This window comes from Aspergillus uvarum (genome assembly GCF_003184745.1).
Source record: "Aspergillus uvarum CBS 121591 unplaced genomic scaffold BO82scaffold_16, whole genome shotgun sequence".
Taxonomy (NCBI): Eukaryota; Fungi; Ascomycota; class Eurotiomycetes; order Eurotiales; family Aspergillaceae; genus Aspergillus; species Aspergillus uvarum.
Window position 1 is genome coordinate 169296 of NW_020291313.1, and position 17352 is coordinate 186647.

A 17352-nucleotide genomic window follows, 5' to 3' on the forward strand; every position below is an offset into this window, starting at 1 on the left:
GATGAGGGCAAAAAGCACTCAGAAGAGGGGAAGATGCAGCCCTGGACAGATGAAAGCCCTCTTGGAAGAGGGGAATGATCGCGTTGCCCGCCCTCACTGGCTGCGCGCTGCGATGGAGTCCCCAAGACTCGGAGGGTCGCGGACACGTCGACACCGCACGGTCGACGCCTCCATAGGCTACGTTCCTGAGATGGTGAAAGCTATCAGGATCCAGGATCCATCCATTTTGTTTTTCGCCACCAAGTGAGAGAGGGGGAGGAGGAGGAGAACAAAAAGGGTTAGTCATGAAAGACAGGATCGAAAGACGTCGATAGAAGAGGGTGTCTCAAATGATACGTTTAGGGGGAAGATGTGTCGGACGAATGTTTGTTGTTTTCTTTTCTTAGATGGATTTTCTATTCTGACTTTGGGCGGTCTTTTCACTGAAGCTCGCCCCAAGAATCGTAACTTGTGCATGCCGTCCCGTCAGGCACCGTTTCTAGTCAATCGGATGTGGCTTGTGGCTGAGTTGTATTTATTGGTCTTGGTAATGGAGGGTGCACCATCACAATAAAAGGATCACATCGAAATGGCTGATCGATGCCGCCCTGGGTCAGGGACGGGCCCTGGTGCCTGCAGAGAAGAAGAAAGAAGGAGAAGAATACGGGACAGGTACAAACCGTACAAGCCACAGCGCAGAAAAAGTCAATGGAGACCCAACAAATGCGGCGACCAGTCAGCACACTGAGTCGCCCTCCAAACCCGCCTGGCTGAGACACCGGCGCCAATCGAGGGCCCGCCAATCAGTCGATCAGTCGGCATTCAGGAACACGCTGAATGACTGTACAATTCACGTCATTCTTTCTTCCTTTCTCCTCAACATGTCCAATACGAGGCGTGGCCATCGGGAAAACACATGTTGATGAGGTGGCAGACGGGCAATTATTGGTAGCCGGGGAAGAGGGGCAACGACGAGGAGGAGGAGGAGGAGGAGGAGGAGGAGGAGTCAAGAGCAGGGACGGTGAGTTTACCCTGGGAGAGACGGTGAGGAGAAGTGGGTAAAAAGTGGTCAAAGGCATGGAGGGTTAAGACAGACTGGACTGTACGTACGGTACCTACAGTTGAGTGGTGAGTGGTGAGTGGTGAGTGGTAGGACAGTTCCAGTTCCAGTTCCAGTTCCAGTTCCAGTTCCAGTTCCTGAAGTACCCGTTGCCAAAAGTGTGGTTTTGACTTTTGACTGGTTCCGTGCCTGACCAGTTGATCGGGGCGTTCACGAGCTGGGCTGCTTGCAGTGGGTCTCTCAGTCAGTCTCTCAGTCAGTCTCTCAGCCAGGGCTGCGGGGGCCTGAACTCGGGCCAATCCTTCCTCCTTCCTGTTGGTTGGCTCTGCCAGGGACAACGCTTGTTATGGATGATTGGCACTCTCCCCGGGTTAGCTCTTTTTTTTTTTTTTTTTTTTTTTTTTTTTCATTCACTTTGTTACTTTTTACTATGACGAGTCCGTATAATATTCACTCTTACAATTTCCATTCAATAATTAAAGTCTTGCCAAAAATGTTTAAAGTAAAAAATCGTTTTATTGTAGTCCGATTTCCGTAGACGGTCCCGGCCCTGACTGCCAGTCCCTCCCCTCCTCCTCCTCCTTCCCCCTCCATCCATACTTTATAAAGGGCTGCCCCTCTCGGTCTCTCCTCTCCTTCGTTTCTCGCTCCTCAACCAGCAGCGTCTGTCGTTCCTTCTTTCACACCCACACTCCCTCGGGTTTGCTTTGCTATTGTACTGCAGTGCAGTCAGTCAGTCAGTCCTTATCTTCGAGATCCTCCAATTCCTCTGTCGACCAGAGTCAGCCAGTCCTTCGTCTAGATAGACATACCCTCAAGCAAGCAAGCAAGCAAGCAAGCAAGCAAGCAAGCAACCCGCTTTCTAGACTCAACCCAAAATATCCACCAGATACCCCTCGTCAAACTCAACAATTTCAAAAGCAATGGCTCCCATCACCAAGTCTCTTGCCCTCGTTGGCTCCCTGCTTGCGGCCTTCGCCTCGGCCGCCCCCGTCGACAAGCGCGACCAGGTTGTGGAGATCGAGACCGTCACCTCTGTTGTCTGGACCACCGTCGACGTGACCACCACCGTCACTGTCGAGCCTACCTCCACCACCAACGCTGTGAACAAGGTCGCCGATCACACCCAGGCGCACCACAGCTCCCACCACAGCTCCTACACCACTTCGACGACTGCTGGATGGGAACAGCCCGTCTGGACCGCCCCCGCCGTGCCCTCCTTCACTTGGACCCCCGAGGTTCCTCAGTGGACCACCAGCGTCGCTACTTCGACCACTGAGCAGTGGCACGCCACCACCACCACCACTTCCTCCACCACTTCCTCCACCACTTCCTCCACCACTTCCACCACTTCGGCCTGGACCACCACCACCTCCTCCTCTTCCACCTCCACCACCGCTGCTGCCGCTGCTACCACCAGTGCTAGCTCCAGCTCCGGCTCCAGCTCTTCTGGCGTTTGCTCCGAGTCCTCGCCCTGCAGCGGAGACATCACCTACTACGAGGTCGGTCTGGGATCCTGCGGTGAGACCAACACCGACAGCGAGCACGTCCTGGCTCTGTCGCACACCATCATGCAGAAGAGCTACTGTGGCAAGTCGGTGACCATCAACTACGGCGGCAAGACCGCGACCGGTACCATCGTCGACACCTGCATGGGTTGTGCCGAAGGCTCCATCGATCTGTCCTCGTCGCTGTTCCTCGAGCTGGCCGAACTGGGTGCCGGCCGTGTCAGCGGTGTCGACTGGTACATCCAGTAGAAGTGTGAAGGAAACGTGATTTACGGATAGAATGATTACCCTGCTACCTTTTCTTTCGTGTGCATATCTTTTTTGTTGAGTTATCTGGGAGAATGGAACGAACCCGTCGCGGCGCGATGGCCTGAATAGATTGCCTTCTTTCTTCATCTTGACCTTGTAAAGTGTAGCGAGTAAGGTGGAAAGTGTGCGGTGCCAGTAGGACTTCTTTTATCTTGGAATAGACCCGTAGCAACCTGGGCAAGTCAACGGCAAGTACTGCACTCATTACGTATTCTACTTTGCTGTGCCTCTCCCACCGTGTACTCTTACCTTGCACGACTACAATCCCACCAGCCTACCCATTAGCCTCCCTATCGACCTACTCCATCCAGTGCCCCGCCCACGCAAAGTCATCCCCATGCCCGCCCATGGTGACAAAACTCCCCGGACAACCCTCCCACCCCTCAAGTAACAGATCTCCCTCCTCCGACACACCCCAGAACAGTACCCTCAGCACTATCCCCATAGAATCGATGGGCTGGCGGCACAGTCCGGAAGTCATACCCCGCCACGTAGACCGTATAATCCACGACCGTCCAGGTGGTAGGGTCGACGTCGTAGAGCCGGAAGGCCGGGCGGCCGTGTTCGGATGTCAGGCTGGGCGTGATGTAGTTGATGCCTATGGCTTCGCGGGCGCTGCTATTGCGGGCGGTGCTGGTGGTGGTGGAGGATGCTGTAGTGGCCGTGGTTCTTGGGTTGGGGGACTGGTACTGGTGATGGTGATGGGGGCCTCGGTTGCAGGGAGAGCCGGTTCGACCAGAAGCCGAAGAGGTCGTAGGCCCATTGCGGCGTTCAACCTGAAGGTTACGTGGGAGACACGGGGTAGATGTTGCTCGGAGAGGTGTCGTGGTTGCCGAGGGCGAGATAGACGGGTCCCTGGCGGTTGAGGGTCTGCAGCGCTGTATACGTGGTGTTATAATCGGCCTCGACGGACGCTGGACTGGTGAGCTAGAAATCGTGGGGTATGATGTTCCCGGTGAATAGACGGAAGGCAAACGGAGGCTGCAGGCTCTGCAGGACGGGCAATAAACTGTCCGTCAGCAGGCGAATGGGAGGATTCGCACCGAGGATTGCCCCAGTCCCCGCAGGGGAAGAGCGTGCTGTTGGGCGCATCGCCCGCTGTATACGGCCGGCAGCACATGGGTTTGGAGCAGAGAGATAGCTGGTCCCCCCGGCGTGTAGAAGCGGTCAACGTGCGTGTCGCTGAGATGGGCCACGCGGACGGATCGTTTTTCACGAATCGGTATATGGTTGAAGCTCCGCGTGATGGGCTTGCTCGACGGCTCGGGTGGTAGAGTCGGATTGAAATCGATCTCTGGCCACGGACACCGGCGACCCAGGCTGGCGCACATCCAACTGGCTGGTCACCGATCTACTTTTGCAGCTGTTCGAGGATGTAAAAGACGCTGGGCGCTTGGGCGGCCGTGGTGCCCTGGCACACATCGGCATCAGCAATCTGGACTCGGCGATTTAGCGTGACAACAAAGATAACAGGTGATCGATCGATCTCCCTTGGCCTGCGTGCACATCTCAGTCAAGACGGCTCGCAGAACATCCGGGCCCTGATGCGCCACGGCCTTCAGTGTGCCTAACAGGATCTGCATCCAATGTCAATACCTGGCCAGTCGGCCATCTCGGCTAGCGCTCCGCTCACCTCGCAGGTTGCACACGTCACAGACTGCTGCAGCTCCCTCCAGACTCGGTTAACCCAGTAGTCGTGATCCGGACAGACAGCTAGAGCCGTCAGCAGTGCTGCAAGGACTATTGCAGCTTTCATAGTGAAGAGGGGGGGCCGAGCCGTTTACGTAGATGGGGAGATTGAAGACACAGGTCGGTTCTTTATACAAGAGTTGTTTGTGCAGGACCGTTCATATGCTCCGGGTGAGTTTCGGGTCGAATTTGGCTGATTTCATCCATAATAGAGGTTATGGGACCATGTGATAGCAACAAGACCACCCAAGCGGAAGATCCTGGTTGATGAGGAGAGCATTGTCGGCTGTGATTAGGGCTGGATGTAGGTGTGTTTGTATGTATGCTATAGTGCTATAGTTGTCATCCGATGGCAGCGAAGACTGCGGGGGATAGAGGACCTCGCTAAACAAATCAAGCAATGGCCCCCATTCAACAAGAATACTGAAGTGGTATAGTGCCCCAATAAATCTGGAGAAAGACAAATGAGGATCCCCATGCAGATAATCTATCACACCGTACTATTAAACATTAAACAGCCGATCGCTCAGGAACAGATTCCTACTGCGGATCCAACGATAACGGGTCTATCAATGTAAAAGATGCCACGCGAGGGGGTGAAGAGAAATAACATAACATCTACGTTGTTCTCTCTCTCTCTCCCTCTTCTCTCATCCTTACCATTTTCTACTGTTTTGTTTGTCTTTCTGCTCTGGAGTGAAATAATTCCTTCTATTTGAAAACGGTGACTGTCGATCAATATTCAGTGCAATTGCTTTAGCTTACTTAATTTGCCATATTTCCCCCCCTCTTTTTTCTTTCTTTTTCTTTTTTTTTTTTTCCCCTGTGCTTAAATTAAATTGTCGAGTAAGCCTTCCAAGTTCCGTTGCCCTTTTTGCCCACTTGCGAGTTGAGTGGTTGGAGGTTCCATCCTTTCCTTTCCTTTCCCTTTTCCCTCTCGTCTATTTGTCTCTTTCCTGCTTTGCCTGCCTTGCCTGCCTTGCCTGCTTACTTGCTTTCCTGCCTTCTTCATCCTCCAAATCTCTCTTCCTCTTCCTTTTCTCCGCTTCACCCCCTCAACCTTATTCTTATTTTCTCTTTTCTCTTTTCCTCTCCTTCTCTCCTTTTACCACCCACGCTCTCTTTCCAACTGCTATTTCACCTTCGTCTCGGTCTTACAAATTTACCAGTCTTCATCTCTCATATGTATAGAATCATCTGCCTCCATGCCGTGAACCCGTCGAGCGAGATCAATCATGGGCCTGCCTCCCTCCTCCTCCCCTCCTCCTCCCCGCCTCTAACCGACCCTTCCGCTCCCTCCGAATTCGCTCTCCGCTCTCCCCCTCCTCCTCCTCCTCCTCCTCTTCTTCTCTCTCCGTGATGGAAGACCAACGACCGACAGTTTTGACCGTCTCCATCGTCTTTTTTGTTGTCGCCACCGTTTTTGTTGCCTTGCGCTTCGTGTCTCGCCTTTTTATAGTTCGCAAAATTGCCCTGCATGACTATTTTATGCTCTTGGCCTGGGTATACATCCATCATATCAGTTTCCTCTATACAGGGCGATAAGCGAACTGACCATACTCCCGAACAACCTCCAGTTCCTTGATTTCGGCTTCTCCTTCTCCCTCTTCTACGCTACCCACCAAGGTCTCGGTCTTCACGATGCCAAGATTCGCCCCGAGCAACGGCCTGGCCTCAATCGCGCCGATTACGCCTTTACCGTCCTTTACGTGAGTCCTCCGCTCCGCTTCTACTCGCTGCGCTCTTCTCACGGACGACTCAGAACCCGACGCTGATGGCCATCAAAACCTCCATCCTTGTCTTTTACCTGACCCTTACACAAGGCGAAAAGATATTCCGCTGGGCCACCTACGTCACCCTCTTCGTCGTCAATGCCGCTGGCCTGGCCCTCACCCTCGTCAACGTCTTCCAGTGCCGTCCAGTCAGTGCTGCTGTCGCATATCCCTTGCCCGACGGCGCCAAGTGCATTGACATCCTCACCCTCTATCTATCCTCCTCCCCGGTCAACATCATTACCGACCTGGCCATCCTCTGTTTACCGAACCCCATTCTCACGCGGATGCGCCTGCCGCGCAAGCAGAAAATCATTATCGTCATCACCTTCAGTTTTGGGTTCTTCGTCGCCGTTGTTGATGTCATTCGGATCGCCTACATTCAAGATGCTGCGACCTCCCGTCAGATCGCTCTCAAAGAAGTTCACTTGCAGGGTACCCCCGGCGACGATTTAAGTTGTCAGTCAACTGTGCCCCATTGTTGCATCTTCGTCTACCTCTAACTTCAAGCTTTAGGGTACGCGGCATTCTCCTTCATGTGGTCCGTCATCGAAGTCAATGTTTCCATTATATGCGCCTGCGTTCCCAGCCTCAAGCCGCTCGTCGCCCGGTTGCTTCCCAAGCTCATTCGCGACACTGACGAGAGTTATCAAGCCTCTTCGCCTGGCACCCAACCGCTACAGCCGCTGGCGCCCATTGCAGTCGGGGACTCTGTGCCCCGACCTGCCCCGCCCAATGGAACCCCAAATCCTAAACCCACCCAGTCGGAGAGTCAGAGCAGTCAGGCTGGCAGCGACGCACGCGTCGATCTCACGGAGTTCCTGGCCGCCCCGCCGCCCCGTTCAGGCCCGGGAGCGACCGACGTGGAGCAGCGCACGAACACAGTGACCAATTCCTCCTACCCGCCCAGTATCACCTTCTTCGACTTTGTCAATATGAAACAGCCCGCGAATATGCTCAAGCTGAGCAACAAGGAGTCCATCACGCCGATCGCGTTCACCACTGTTTTGTTCTTCCTCTGGGGCTTTGCTTACGGATTGCTCGACATGCTGAATGAGCAATTCAAGAAAATCTTACATCTTGGTGTATATCGATCGTACGGGTTGCACGCGACCTACTACGGTGGTTATCTGTTGGGCCCACCGCTTGTGGGCCGTCCGGTGCTCAAACATTGGGGCTTCAAAGCTTCATTCATAACGGGCCTCTGCATCTACGCATGCGGCTCCCTCATCTTCTGGCCCTCCGCTGTGTTGACTTCTTATTCAGCGTTCGCTGTGTCCAACCTCATTGTCGGGTTCGGCTTGGCCGTGCTTGAGACAGCCGGCAATCCGTTTATTGCTCTATGCGGTCCGCTCGAAAACTCCGAGATTCGTCTGAACATCTCACAAGGTGTCCAGGCTGTTGGCAGTGTTGTTTCGCAGCTTCTCGCGAAAAAGGTTCTGTTTAAAAAGGTGACTGATGTATCCTCCTTGGTAGACGTTCAGTGGACCTACCTTGGCATTGCTCTATTCGACGTGATTCTGGCTCTCGTCTTCTACTACCTGCCTGTCCCAGAGGCTTCCGATGCTGATCTGGAAGAGTTGGCCAACCGGCGGCGGTCTGACAATCGTGCTCGCGTGGCGGGGTTGCCGGTGGTTTGGGTCACTCTGGGTCTGGGCATATGGTCTGTGTTCATGTATGTCGCGGGCCAAGAAGTCTTGTCCATGAGCTTCGTGCGTTTTGTTGAGGAAGTCCATCCAAAGTAAGTTTCCTATCCTGGGCATCTTTTTGCTCATCTTACTAAAGCGGTTGCAGCGGTTCCTTGACTCCGTTCGAGTTCTTGACCATTGGGCACACGGTCTTTGCAGTGGGGCGATTTTTAGCCGCTCTTCTGCAATGGTTCCTCAAGCCACGCTGGATTCTGCTGTTGTCCTACATTGGCATGATCGTGTGCGCCGCGCTGTGCATGCATACCACCGGCCTCACGGCGGTGACAATGGCCGAGCTTGTATATCTGTTCGAAAGCGGTGCCTTCAGTATCAGTTTTGCCATCGCTTTGCGGGGCACGGGACGACATACCAAGACAGCCGGCTGTCTGCTGACGATGGCCATCGGAGGGGGCGGTATCTTCCCGTTTGCGCAGTACGCAGCGCAACTGGTAGGCGGCGTACCCTACTCGTATAGCGTTCTCGTGGCGGTTTCCGCCGCGGGTGCCATATTCCCAATATATTTGAACCTCGTACCGGCGGCCAAGAAGCAGGTGGACCCGGTGCCCAACGAACACCTGCGACATCCTCGCCGCCGTAGCCGCGGCGTGCCGCGTGCCAAGGACAATCCGTCTGTGGGTGGAGTGCTGTCGCGACGGCGCAGTGTGCTCTTGGATCCGCTACCGACCGTCCACCTGACGGAGTGATTGATTTTCTTGTTTTCTCCCCTTGGGGATATGCCTTGTGATACCCATACATTGTTTAATGGTCTGTTTCATTCTGGACTTAGCATGGCGTCAGGTTGCATTAGCATTTGGAATGACAAATCGACCGCGTCGCAACGTGGCAGCGTTGACATCATACTGAAGCGTCATTTGATTTCCGCCCTACACCATATATACTTCGAAAGACAATTGTCGATGATTATGTACAGAGAAGCAGGGTTACGGATCAAAGTACCCTGATAGAGCGGAACAGTGCATTCTTACTGAGCTCGGAGAGTTCATGGTTGTACATATTGTTTACTGGAATGATGTCCCCATGTTTCATGCAGCGCGACTTCATGGTACAATAATCTTTGAAGTCAATACTTAAGACTCAAGAGAACAACACCGGGTGGGTCTGTGCCTGTCTGTGCCTGTCTGTGCTCGTGGCCAGTCTAGGCGGTGGCTGTGCGGGAACACTAGTTGTAAATGCCACAGCACTTCAATAACACTTGGAGTACCCGTACGTGACTCTGAAATTTAGTATCATACCTTCGGGTACCGTCCCGTCACATGCAGTCCGTACGTTACATCGATACCGTACCCCGTTTCGTCCTGTATCCAAAGCAGTCGTTAGTTATCAGGTAAGGTGTCACTAACAAATTTATTGTTCTCCCGAGGCACTGGGCGCCGGTTTCAAGTAGAATTAGATTCGAGGCGCCCCAAGGCAGTGAACGCGCCCGACCCAAGTCTGGAATACAACGGTCAAAAGCTCGTGTCTTGTGTCCATGTCGCATTTTTGACCATGCTTGGTGGAACTTTCCAAGTGTAGGATGTTCTCCGCGCCTGGTGAATATCTGCAGCAAAATACCAACTTATGCATGTATGGAGCGGACATTCAAGTGGTCGGGGTGAATTGGCCCGTACGATGTCTGGATTCCGTATCATTCAAGAGACGGGTCGTGAATAGGAGAGATGGGCGAATGGAAGGACCTCTTACCGGCCTGAAGAGGAAAGCGGAAAGCCTTCCTCCTATTATGAGTACCTCGTCCGTCGGTTTTTCTTGTCAGCTAAATTTGAAGCCAAGACCCGATCGAAAGCTTATTAGGGGCATGTGGGACTACCATCATGGATTCGAGAAGATCTATGCTGCGGCGGGCTGACATGACTCCTGGGATTTAGATGCAAGAACTAGGAATTACGCGTGGCAATGACCCATTGATTTGACATTCATGATTCATGATTGTGAAAAAAGGTATGGTAAATATGTACTATGAAGTAAAGCAACCGGCGCCTCTATCCATGCGCTGAAACAAAACGGGAGAAGAAGAAAAGTCATCATCATAGCACCATCTCATCGACGATGCGAAGCATTTACCACCAGTCACCCTGGTCCTTCATGGCAGCAGCAACCTTGGTGAAACCAGCGATGTTGGAACCGGTGACCAGGGAAGGCAGGACACCCTCGGCAGGGGTGGCGTACTCGATAGCGGTCTCGAGACCGTTCTTAAAGCAGGAGCGCATGATGTCCTTGAGACGGGCATCAACCTCCTCAGAGGTCCAGCTGAGGCGGGCAGAGTTCTGGGCCATCTCGAGACCGGAGACGGCGACACCACCGGCGTTGGCGGCCTTACCGGGGGCGTACCAGATGGCAGCCTTGCCGGCGTTAGCCTGGCGGTGGGCCTCGAAGGTGTCAATAGCCTCCTGGGTGCAGCCCATGTTGGAACCCTCCGCGATGAACTTGGCACCGGCATCGATCAGCGCCTGCGCCTCCTCGCCGGAAACCTCGTTCTGGGTAGCAGAGGGAAGGGCAACGTCGACCTTGCCAACGTGCTTCCAGGGACGAGCACCAGCGATGTACTTGAACTTGGCGGAGTCGGCGAAGACACCCTCGGAAACGACAGAGGCGAGCTGCTTGCGGGCGACCTTGAGGTCGGCAATCAAGGCGATCTCCTCGGGGGTGAAGCTGGAGTCGTTGACAACGATGAGGGAGCCCTGGCTGTCGCTCAGGGAAACAACGGAACCACCAAGCTCAATGACCTTGAGGGCGGCGTACTGGGCGACGTTACCGGAACCAGAGATGGCGACGCGCTTGCCGGAGAAGGACTCAGCGCCGTTGGTAGCGTGCTGAATCATGTGCTCAACGTACTGCGAGGTCCTGTTAGCACGAACTCGTCTGTGGTGCCGGAAAGGGCAGGGAAACATACGTAGACAACACCGTAACCGGTGGCCTCGGGGCGGATCAAGGAACCACCCCAGGTGAGGCCCTTACCAGTGAGGACACCCTCCCACTGGTTGCGGATCTTGCGGTACTGGCCGAAGAGGAAACCAATCTCACGACCAGTGACACCGATATCACCAGCGGGGACATCAGTGTCGGCACCGATGTGCTTGGCGAGCTCAGTCATGAAAGAAACGCAGAAGCGGCGGATCTCGTTGTCGGACTTGCCCTTGGGGTCGAAGTCGGAACCACCCTTACCACCACCCATGCTCAGACCAGTCAAGGCATTCTTGAAGATCTGCTCGAAACCCAAGAACTTGAGGATGGAGAGGTTGACAGTGGGGTGGAAGCGGAGACCACCCTTGTAGGGGCCGAGGGCGGAGTTGAACTGGACACGGAAACCGCGGTTGACCTGGACCTGGCCCTGGTCATCCTCCCAGACGACACGGAACTGGATGACGCGCTCGGGGACGGAGACGACAGCCAGAGCCTTGCGGTATTCGGGGTTCTTCTGGAAAAGAGTGGAGTTCTCGAGGGTCGAGGCAAGCTCTGTTCAGGAAGGGGTTGTTAGATACAGTGGCAACACATTGGTAGTGATTTTTTTTTTTTTATTGATAGAAGAACATACCCTTGTAGGCCTGCTCGAACTCGGGCTCAACGGGAAGGTTGGACATGGTGAATGAAGGAGGGAAATGTATTTAGTTTAGTGTTGTTAGAAGAAGAATGACCCAAAGGATACCCGACAAGACTTTTTAAGACCTGGTCTGGGAGAGAGATGGGAAGGAGGATGGGGATGAAAGGAAGAAGGAGGAAGAGAGAGTTGAGGGAGGAGAGAGAATGGGTTTATGTATCTTTCCCATTGCCTCTTTTTTTTCCGGGTTCCCCCTTTGCCTTCCCGTTTCAGTCCCCCTCCTCTCTTCCCCCCCCTCCTCCTCCTCTTCTCCTTCTACCCCCGACCCCGGACTGGGTCTGTGGTGGCAGTCATGGTAGGTAGCAGTGGATGGTGGGTGCCACTGGGTCGGAGCGGAAGAGGGTTGTCCGGACGGCAAAACGAAAATGAAAAGAAAAAAGAGAAACGGGAAAATCCAAAAAAAGGTGTACAGTAACAGCCGGAGTCGGACGAAACATAGGAAGTCCCCGCCGGAGAGGAAAAAGTAGTAAGTAGTAAGGCAAAGACAGCGGCAGCGGGACTAATCACGGCAAACCAATGCCGGGTGGGCGTCCGAAGTTCGGGGCAGTGTTAGTCGATAGTTTATGGTCACAGAATCTGCTCCCGTTATCTATCGGCGGAAACCCGCCCCTCTCGCCGCTTGCAGGCCTCCCGGGAAATCCTCGTGTGGCAAGGAATCTCTCGGGATGCAGTACTCTAAGCGAACTGGATTAAGAGATTTTTTTTTTTGGATGAAACGTACGTAGTCTATTGCCCTTGGGTTTATGGACAGTTGTTCAGTAGGAGTAGTGGACTTCTGATCTGCTCCCCTTTGTTCTGTACTTACTGTACGAGGTGAAAAGCATGCCAAGCATCTCCCTGCAGGCCTATCGATGGCACGTGACCTCGGAATCGATCCTCAGATCCCCCCCCCCCAGAGTGCAGTGCGCCCCACGTGTGAGCGAAATTCTTATCTGATGGTTTTACGCGCTATCAGTGCGATCGTTACTAAGTCGAGTGCGCCCTCTGAAGACTGAAAGTTCTAAGCCTGTCTCAAAACTAGGAAGCACATCGTTTGGGGTGTTCTCTCCGAAAACAGGATGAATCGTTCACTGTCGGGAGACTCCGGCTTCCCGGTGAGCTGAGCTGAGTAGGGTCGTGGCCAGTGGACACAGCGGGCGGGGGAGAGGGGGGAAGAAGAGATGGCCGCCGCGGGCTGGTGGTGGTACGGGAAGGCGGGCAAGTATAACACACGGTTCACCGGGCGATCATACCATCTGTGGCCTTGCTCTGTCCGTCTCACCGGTAACCTGGCCATCGCCTAATCACAACCCTGCCTATAGACCGCTTCGCCAACTGAAAAGGCAACGCAACACGATGGCACATCCCTGCCTCCTAGGGCCCACGAAAGCCATCGACATCACATTGGTGTCATGTTCATTGTACTGTAGCAGCAAGGAAACCTTTAGGTTGCGGCTGACTGGCTAAACTCACCTACGCCACAATGTGCACATGTGATGGGGATGGGTGATTTCAAGGTTACCAATTCAAATCGAGTTACAGTGACTGCGGAGCCAATCAGCATAATGCCAAACCCTTGTCCGTCCTTATCTCGACGGTGTCAGAGCCAATGACATGCCGGAATTGTCATAGATAAGTAGCCGAGTTCCGCAACCCGAGAGGGTGGCACCAAGGCTGTCCCGTCTGTGCTCACTGCTCGGATTCGAGGACAGGGAGGGAATCTGCGGTGCAGGCAGGCTTAAACATTGGCAGGTGCTGAAGAAACTTTGGCACTAAACCTCTTTAATCATCCTTCCCCCACCCACCTTCCCTCCTTCCCTGAGCCGACTCGCCCGAGTATGGCCATCCGAGCGGAATGCGCACGCGGTGTCTTAACTTTAACGCCCCCAAGACCACAAGCTGCCCGCTAAACTCCCCCACTAATGCATCCGTCGGGGGTCGGGGTTTGTTGACAGGAATTCTGGCCCGAATTGGACTTTGCTTGGTTGTCTGGGGGAGGCAACTGTCCTTTGATCCATCGGGTTGCTGGGGAAGATGGGGAGGGTAAGATGCAAGATCCGGGGAAAGTATGCACCAGTGTAACCTCGATCACATAATCTACAATATACGTGGGTAGGCGAGGACTGGCCAAGCGCTCCAAGCTGAACATCAGGCTCAACGCCACCAGACGCGTCGATATCTACAATGATTACTTTTTCATTTTACTTAACATCGCCTTCTAACCAATGAAACACTCGGCAGTGTACTTGTTAGTAGGCAGGCAAGGGAAACTACACTAGCCATGCGCTGTCCTTTTCCGCTTTACCATCAGCGGTAGTACTTTTCTTAGCGCTAGTGCATTCCTCCAGAGGCAAAGTAGGATCCGATGTCGGCATCAGTCTCCCTGGTGATTATACCACCAATCAGATGAACAATCTTTTGTCGGCCTATCGACGACACGAAGAATCAATCAATTACAGCCTGATTCTTTAGGCTATTATTGTCGTTCGACGCAGTATTTCGACACAGCAGGGGAGAAGCTGTCTGAAACAAAGAGACCATCTGCATACCTACGCAATTACATTTGTGGAATATGAGAACGACTTCAAGGGGACACTTTATATTTGCTTCAGCTAGTGATGACTGCCCGAGTGCGTCGAGTCAGGCACATGCGTAGCTAGCTCGCGAAGTACATGTTCCAAGGTCAAGCAATACCTGCATGTCAAAACCAGAATGCAAAATAGGCTGTGCGGGCCGCCATCCTAGCAGCTCGGGGCCCCCCAGACGCTCTAGTACCTAGTCCATGCATGCATAAAGAGTTATTCTGGATATAAGCTGCACATACAACATAAGCGATTTCTATAATCTGGATTACTGAAACTGCGCAGCTTCTGTAGCTCGTTCGACCCACTCCTGTATATACCACTGCGCTCATCGCTCGCTCCATATGCAACCCTCCGCCGCGGCGAGTTTGGAGACGGGCAGGTGGGAAAGAGGCGGGGGCCTTTATACTCTCGCTGCGCTCACATGACGCACGGACGGAGGCAGTCAGGCCATAGTTCATGCCATGTCTAGCCAAGCAGAAAGCAGGAACGGAAGACATGCGGGCACGTTGGCGAATGTCAAATTAAGACACCATACCAACATCTGCCATGGCCTTGTCGTATATCAGCCATGTCTTAAGTATAATGTCACTTCTCACACTTTGCGGCCCTTCATATGCTACGCAGTGCAGCTATCTGTCCATATGTGGATTATTTAATAGGTGTTAGTTAATTGAAGGAATAGAACTTCTAGAATCTAGAAACATCCTCTGTACTCAGTGCTCTTACTCGGCTGGATCAAGACCTCACAGTCTGTTTTACTGTTTTAACTTAAAATTGTATAAGTAATTGGTATAATAGATCCCCAATACACGCTCCTCCTCTGCGATGTTGTAGGCTTTCCCTCTAGTTAAAAAGACAGTATCTGTTAATAAATCCTACTGATTAGACCTTTCTAGGTCAGCAAGGAGACCAGTATAGTATATTAAGTAGTAAAACCCCATTAAAGCTTAGATACAACTGCGTATCCGGCGATATACCTAGGCTTGATTTGTTGAACTTGACACCCCACAACTTGAGACTATAGCGCGGATAAGCTAGAGTTATAAAGCTTAGGCTTTACAATTACCGAAGAGTTTATTATGGTTGTAGGTGCTCCTAATATAAAGCTATTATCTGTTTAACTAACAGACTGTACCGTAGTCTTCTATGGAGGAAGACTGGCTATCAGAATATACTACTAATACTTAGTTGTAATACAAAATAATTTGATGTTGCATGAAGGCAAAGATCATCCCTTATCTCGCAATGAAACGCGTGTAAAAAAAAAGGAGACAACCTGACAGGCAGTAAAAGTACAGCCCGTCGCGTGAGTTGGCTGGAACCACTGGATAACACAAAGGATATGCTGTGGGTTCTCGGGAGAATTATCCCTACACGTAGATCGGTTGACAGCGAATGAGAGACACAAGAGAGCTGACTCGGGGAATATCTCCTATGCAGATGAATAATTGACAAGCTACGCGGGGTCAATTCTATCTACGGCTGCATGTCTTCGACACATACCATTGTTCATCCTAGCCTAGACTTAGCACCCTGCTTAAGAGGCGAATGGGTATGAAACCAGCCCATGTACAGGGGTAGCAGATACACGGTCAAGATGTTGTATTTGTAGTTTTCTTCCTAATTGCTATGCCACTATGGACTCAAGTATGGCACTGCACCTTACTGGATACATCGATTGCGAAACGGTTCCTATTTGACTGAAAGAATTGAGGTACAGTACATACAGCTGGAAGATAGGCTGGTTCTACCTAATACCACATCCGTACCAGCTATTACGGTAACGGTCATGTCTGTGACCCATGGTAAGTAATCGGGGTATGAAACCGTTACCGACTGTTTCTAACACCACCAGTGTCTGCCGTCCCAGTCTGGCCCTTCATTAGGAGAGATCTGGACTAGTTGCAAACACCACTCCGTACCTAGTTTCAAGATATGTCCGAGCTAGCCTGAAGCAACCAGAGAACTGCCCACCAACATGGTTTAGCTTGTGCATCCATCATATCATCAACCATATTGTGAAGTTTGTATGGACTACGGACTGAAAACCCCCTCTCCCCTCCTTTCCCCCCGCTTCTTCAGCCGCGCGCCATCAGCCACTGGCGCGGATCTTCGTCGAAAAAGTCCAGAAGAAGTTTAAATTGCAATCTAGCTAAAGAAGAGGAGGCATGCTTGCTAGGACCTTAGTTCCCATGCTTGTTCGATTGGGGTTTGTGCAAATTTATGCATGGCGGATCTCTGAGTAGGGTTCCTCCTCCAATTTCTGTCCTGCAGGGACACAACCCGAGGAGTCGGACCAAATGAGTCCCGACTGACCGAGGAATCGAGAACAACTAGTACCTAAGTTATAAGTACACTTATTGTACCAGACCCGATGGGACAAAGAACAGCCCATGCTACCCTACCCGGATGAGATCCCCTCCTCCCCCTCTTCCCCCTACGCGATCGATAACCACAGATCCGATCCAACGAGTTCCGACCGGTGGAGCAGGGGGCGCGGTTCGTCATCCAAACCCATCGGCTCCGATCTCTCCTCCCACCCATGGTAACTGTTGGCAGATGGGAAAAATTCAAATCGATCGATCCAGGATCGGGTTTGTGCGACTCGCAGGGCACATCGGTCATTGCCTCAGACCTCAAAACTTATCTGCAATAGCCCTTGGAGAAAGAAGGTGAGTAGTCTATGTATTTGCACAGGTGAATAAATACCTTTTCGAAGCAGAAGTCCAGCAGGATTGCTTTAGTAGTCTCACGCAATCCGGACTGCATGCAACAAGTCTAATCCCCGTTCCGTGCGAGTGATTGACCCAGATAAACTCCGAGTGCCCACTCACTCACTACCTTGCCCATGACGATTCTAACCGAACCGTGAGGTTCGCCTCGGTACAGTGTTCCCGTCCGAACCAATGCCGTGTTCCACAAGCGCACTACTGGGCTGTCAGCCTCACTAGAGGTCGCTTCGCTTGTTTCAGACTTCTATCGTTCCGGAGGTAGGTGCCCAATCGAGACACTTGTCGAGGTCGATCCTCACCAGGTTGGCACTGTCATCCAGGTTCTTGGGGGGGGGGGTGAACCGCGATCGCAGTAGTAGGGGGCTCAGGGGGCGTGGTTATTTTCGCGTTCGAGCAAACCATGTTCCGCCTAGCGATGACGACAAGCCCAAACACGAT

At 52.7% G+C, this 17352-nt stretch overlaps 5 protein-coding genes across 5 annotated transcripts; 2 read left to right on the forward strand and 3 right to left on the reverse strand.

The window, feature by feature from the left end:
* Nucleotides 1–747: 747 nt before the first annotated feature.
* Nucleotides 748–1161, reverse strand: BO82DRAFT_41338 (uncharacterized protein). The gene has a single exon (XM_025639872.1). It carries the CDS (start codon nt 1056–1058, stop codon nt 783–785), a length of 276 nt encoding a protein of 91 aa, XP_025493655.1. The 5' UTR covers nt 1059–1161; the 3' UTR covers nt 748–782.
* A 627-nt stretch (nt 1162–1788) lies between these two features.
* Nucleotides 1789–3157, forward strand: BO82DRAFT_352868 (RlpA-like double-psi beta-barrel domain-containing protein). Its single transcript, XM_025634809.1, has one exon. The coding sequence runs from the start codon at nt 1963–1965 to the stop codon at nt 2794–2796; it is 834 nt and encodes a 277-aa protein (XP_025493656.1). The 5' UTR covers nt 1789–1962; the 3' UTR covers nt 2797–3157.
* An 82-nt stretch (nt 3158–3239) lies between these two features.
* On the reverse strand, nt 3240–4612 carry BO82DRAFT_400535 (uncharacterized protein; the record flags this gene model as incomplete). Its single annotated transcript, XM_025639193.1, has 6 exons — nt 3240–3525; nt 3644–3783; nt 3900–4191; nt 4241–4267; nt 4363–4433; nt 4490–4612. 6 exons carry the CDS (start codon nt 4610–4612, stop codon nt 3240–3242), a joined length of 939 nt encoding a protein of 312 aa, XP_025493657.1.
* A 1365-nt stretch (nt 4613–5977) lies between these two features.
* Nucleotides 5978–9045, forward strand: BO82DRAFT_352869 (putative MFS monosaccharide transporter). Its single transcript, XM_025634810.1, has 5 exons — nt 5978–6048; nt 6123–6254; nt 6308–6776; nt 6834–8058; nt 8112–9045. Exons 1-5 carry the CDS (start codon nt 6034–6036, stop codon nt 8707–8709), a joined length of 2439 nt encoding a protein of 812 aa, XP_025493658.1. The 5' UTR covers nt 5978–6033; the 3' UTR covers nt 8710–9045.
* Nucleotides 9046–10017: 972 nt separating this feature from the next.
* BO82DRAFT_306625 (glutamate dehydrogenase) lies at nt 10018–11622 on the reverse strand. Its single transcript, XM_025632259.1, has 3 exons — nt 11556–11622; nt 10914–11476; nt 10018–10854 (listed from the first exon to the last, which is right to left on the reverse strand). Exons 1-3 carry the CDS (start codon nt 11599–11601, stop codon nt 10081–10083), a joined length of 1383 nt encoding a protein of 460 aa, XP_025493659.1. The 5' UTR covers nt 11602–11622; the 3' UTR covers nt 10018–10080.
* Between the last annotated feature and the right edge of the window lie 5730 nt (nt 11623–17352).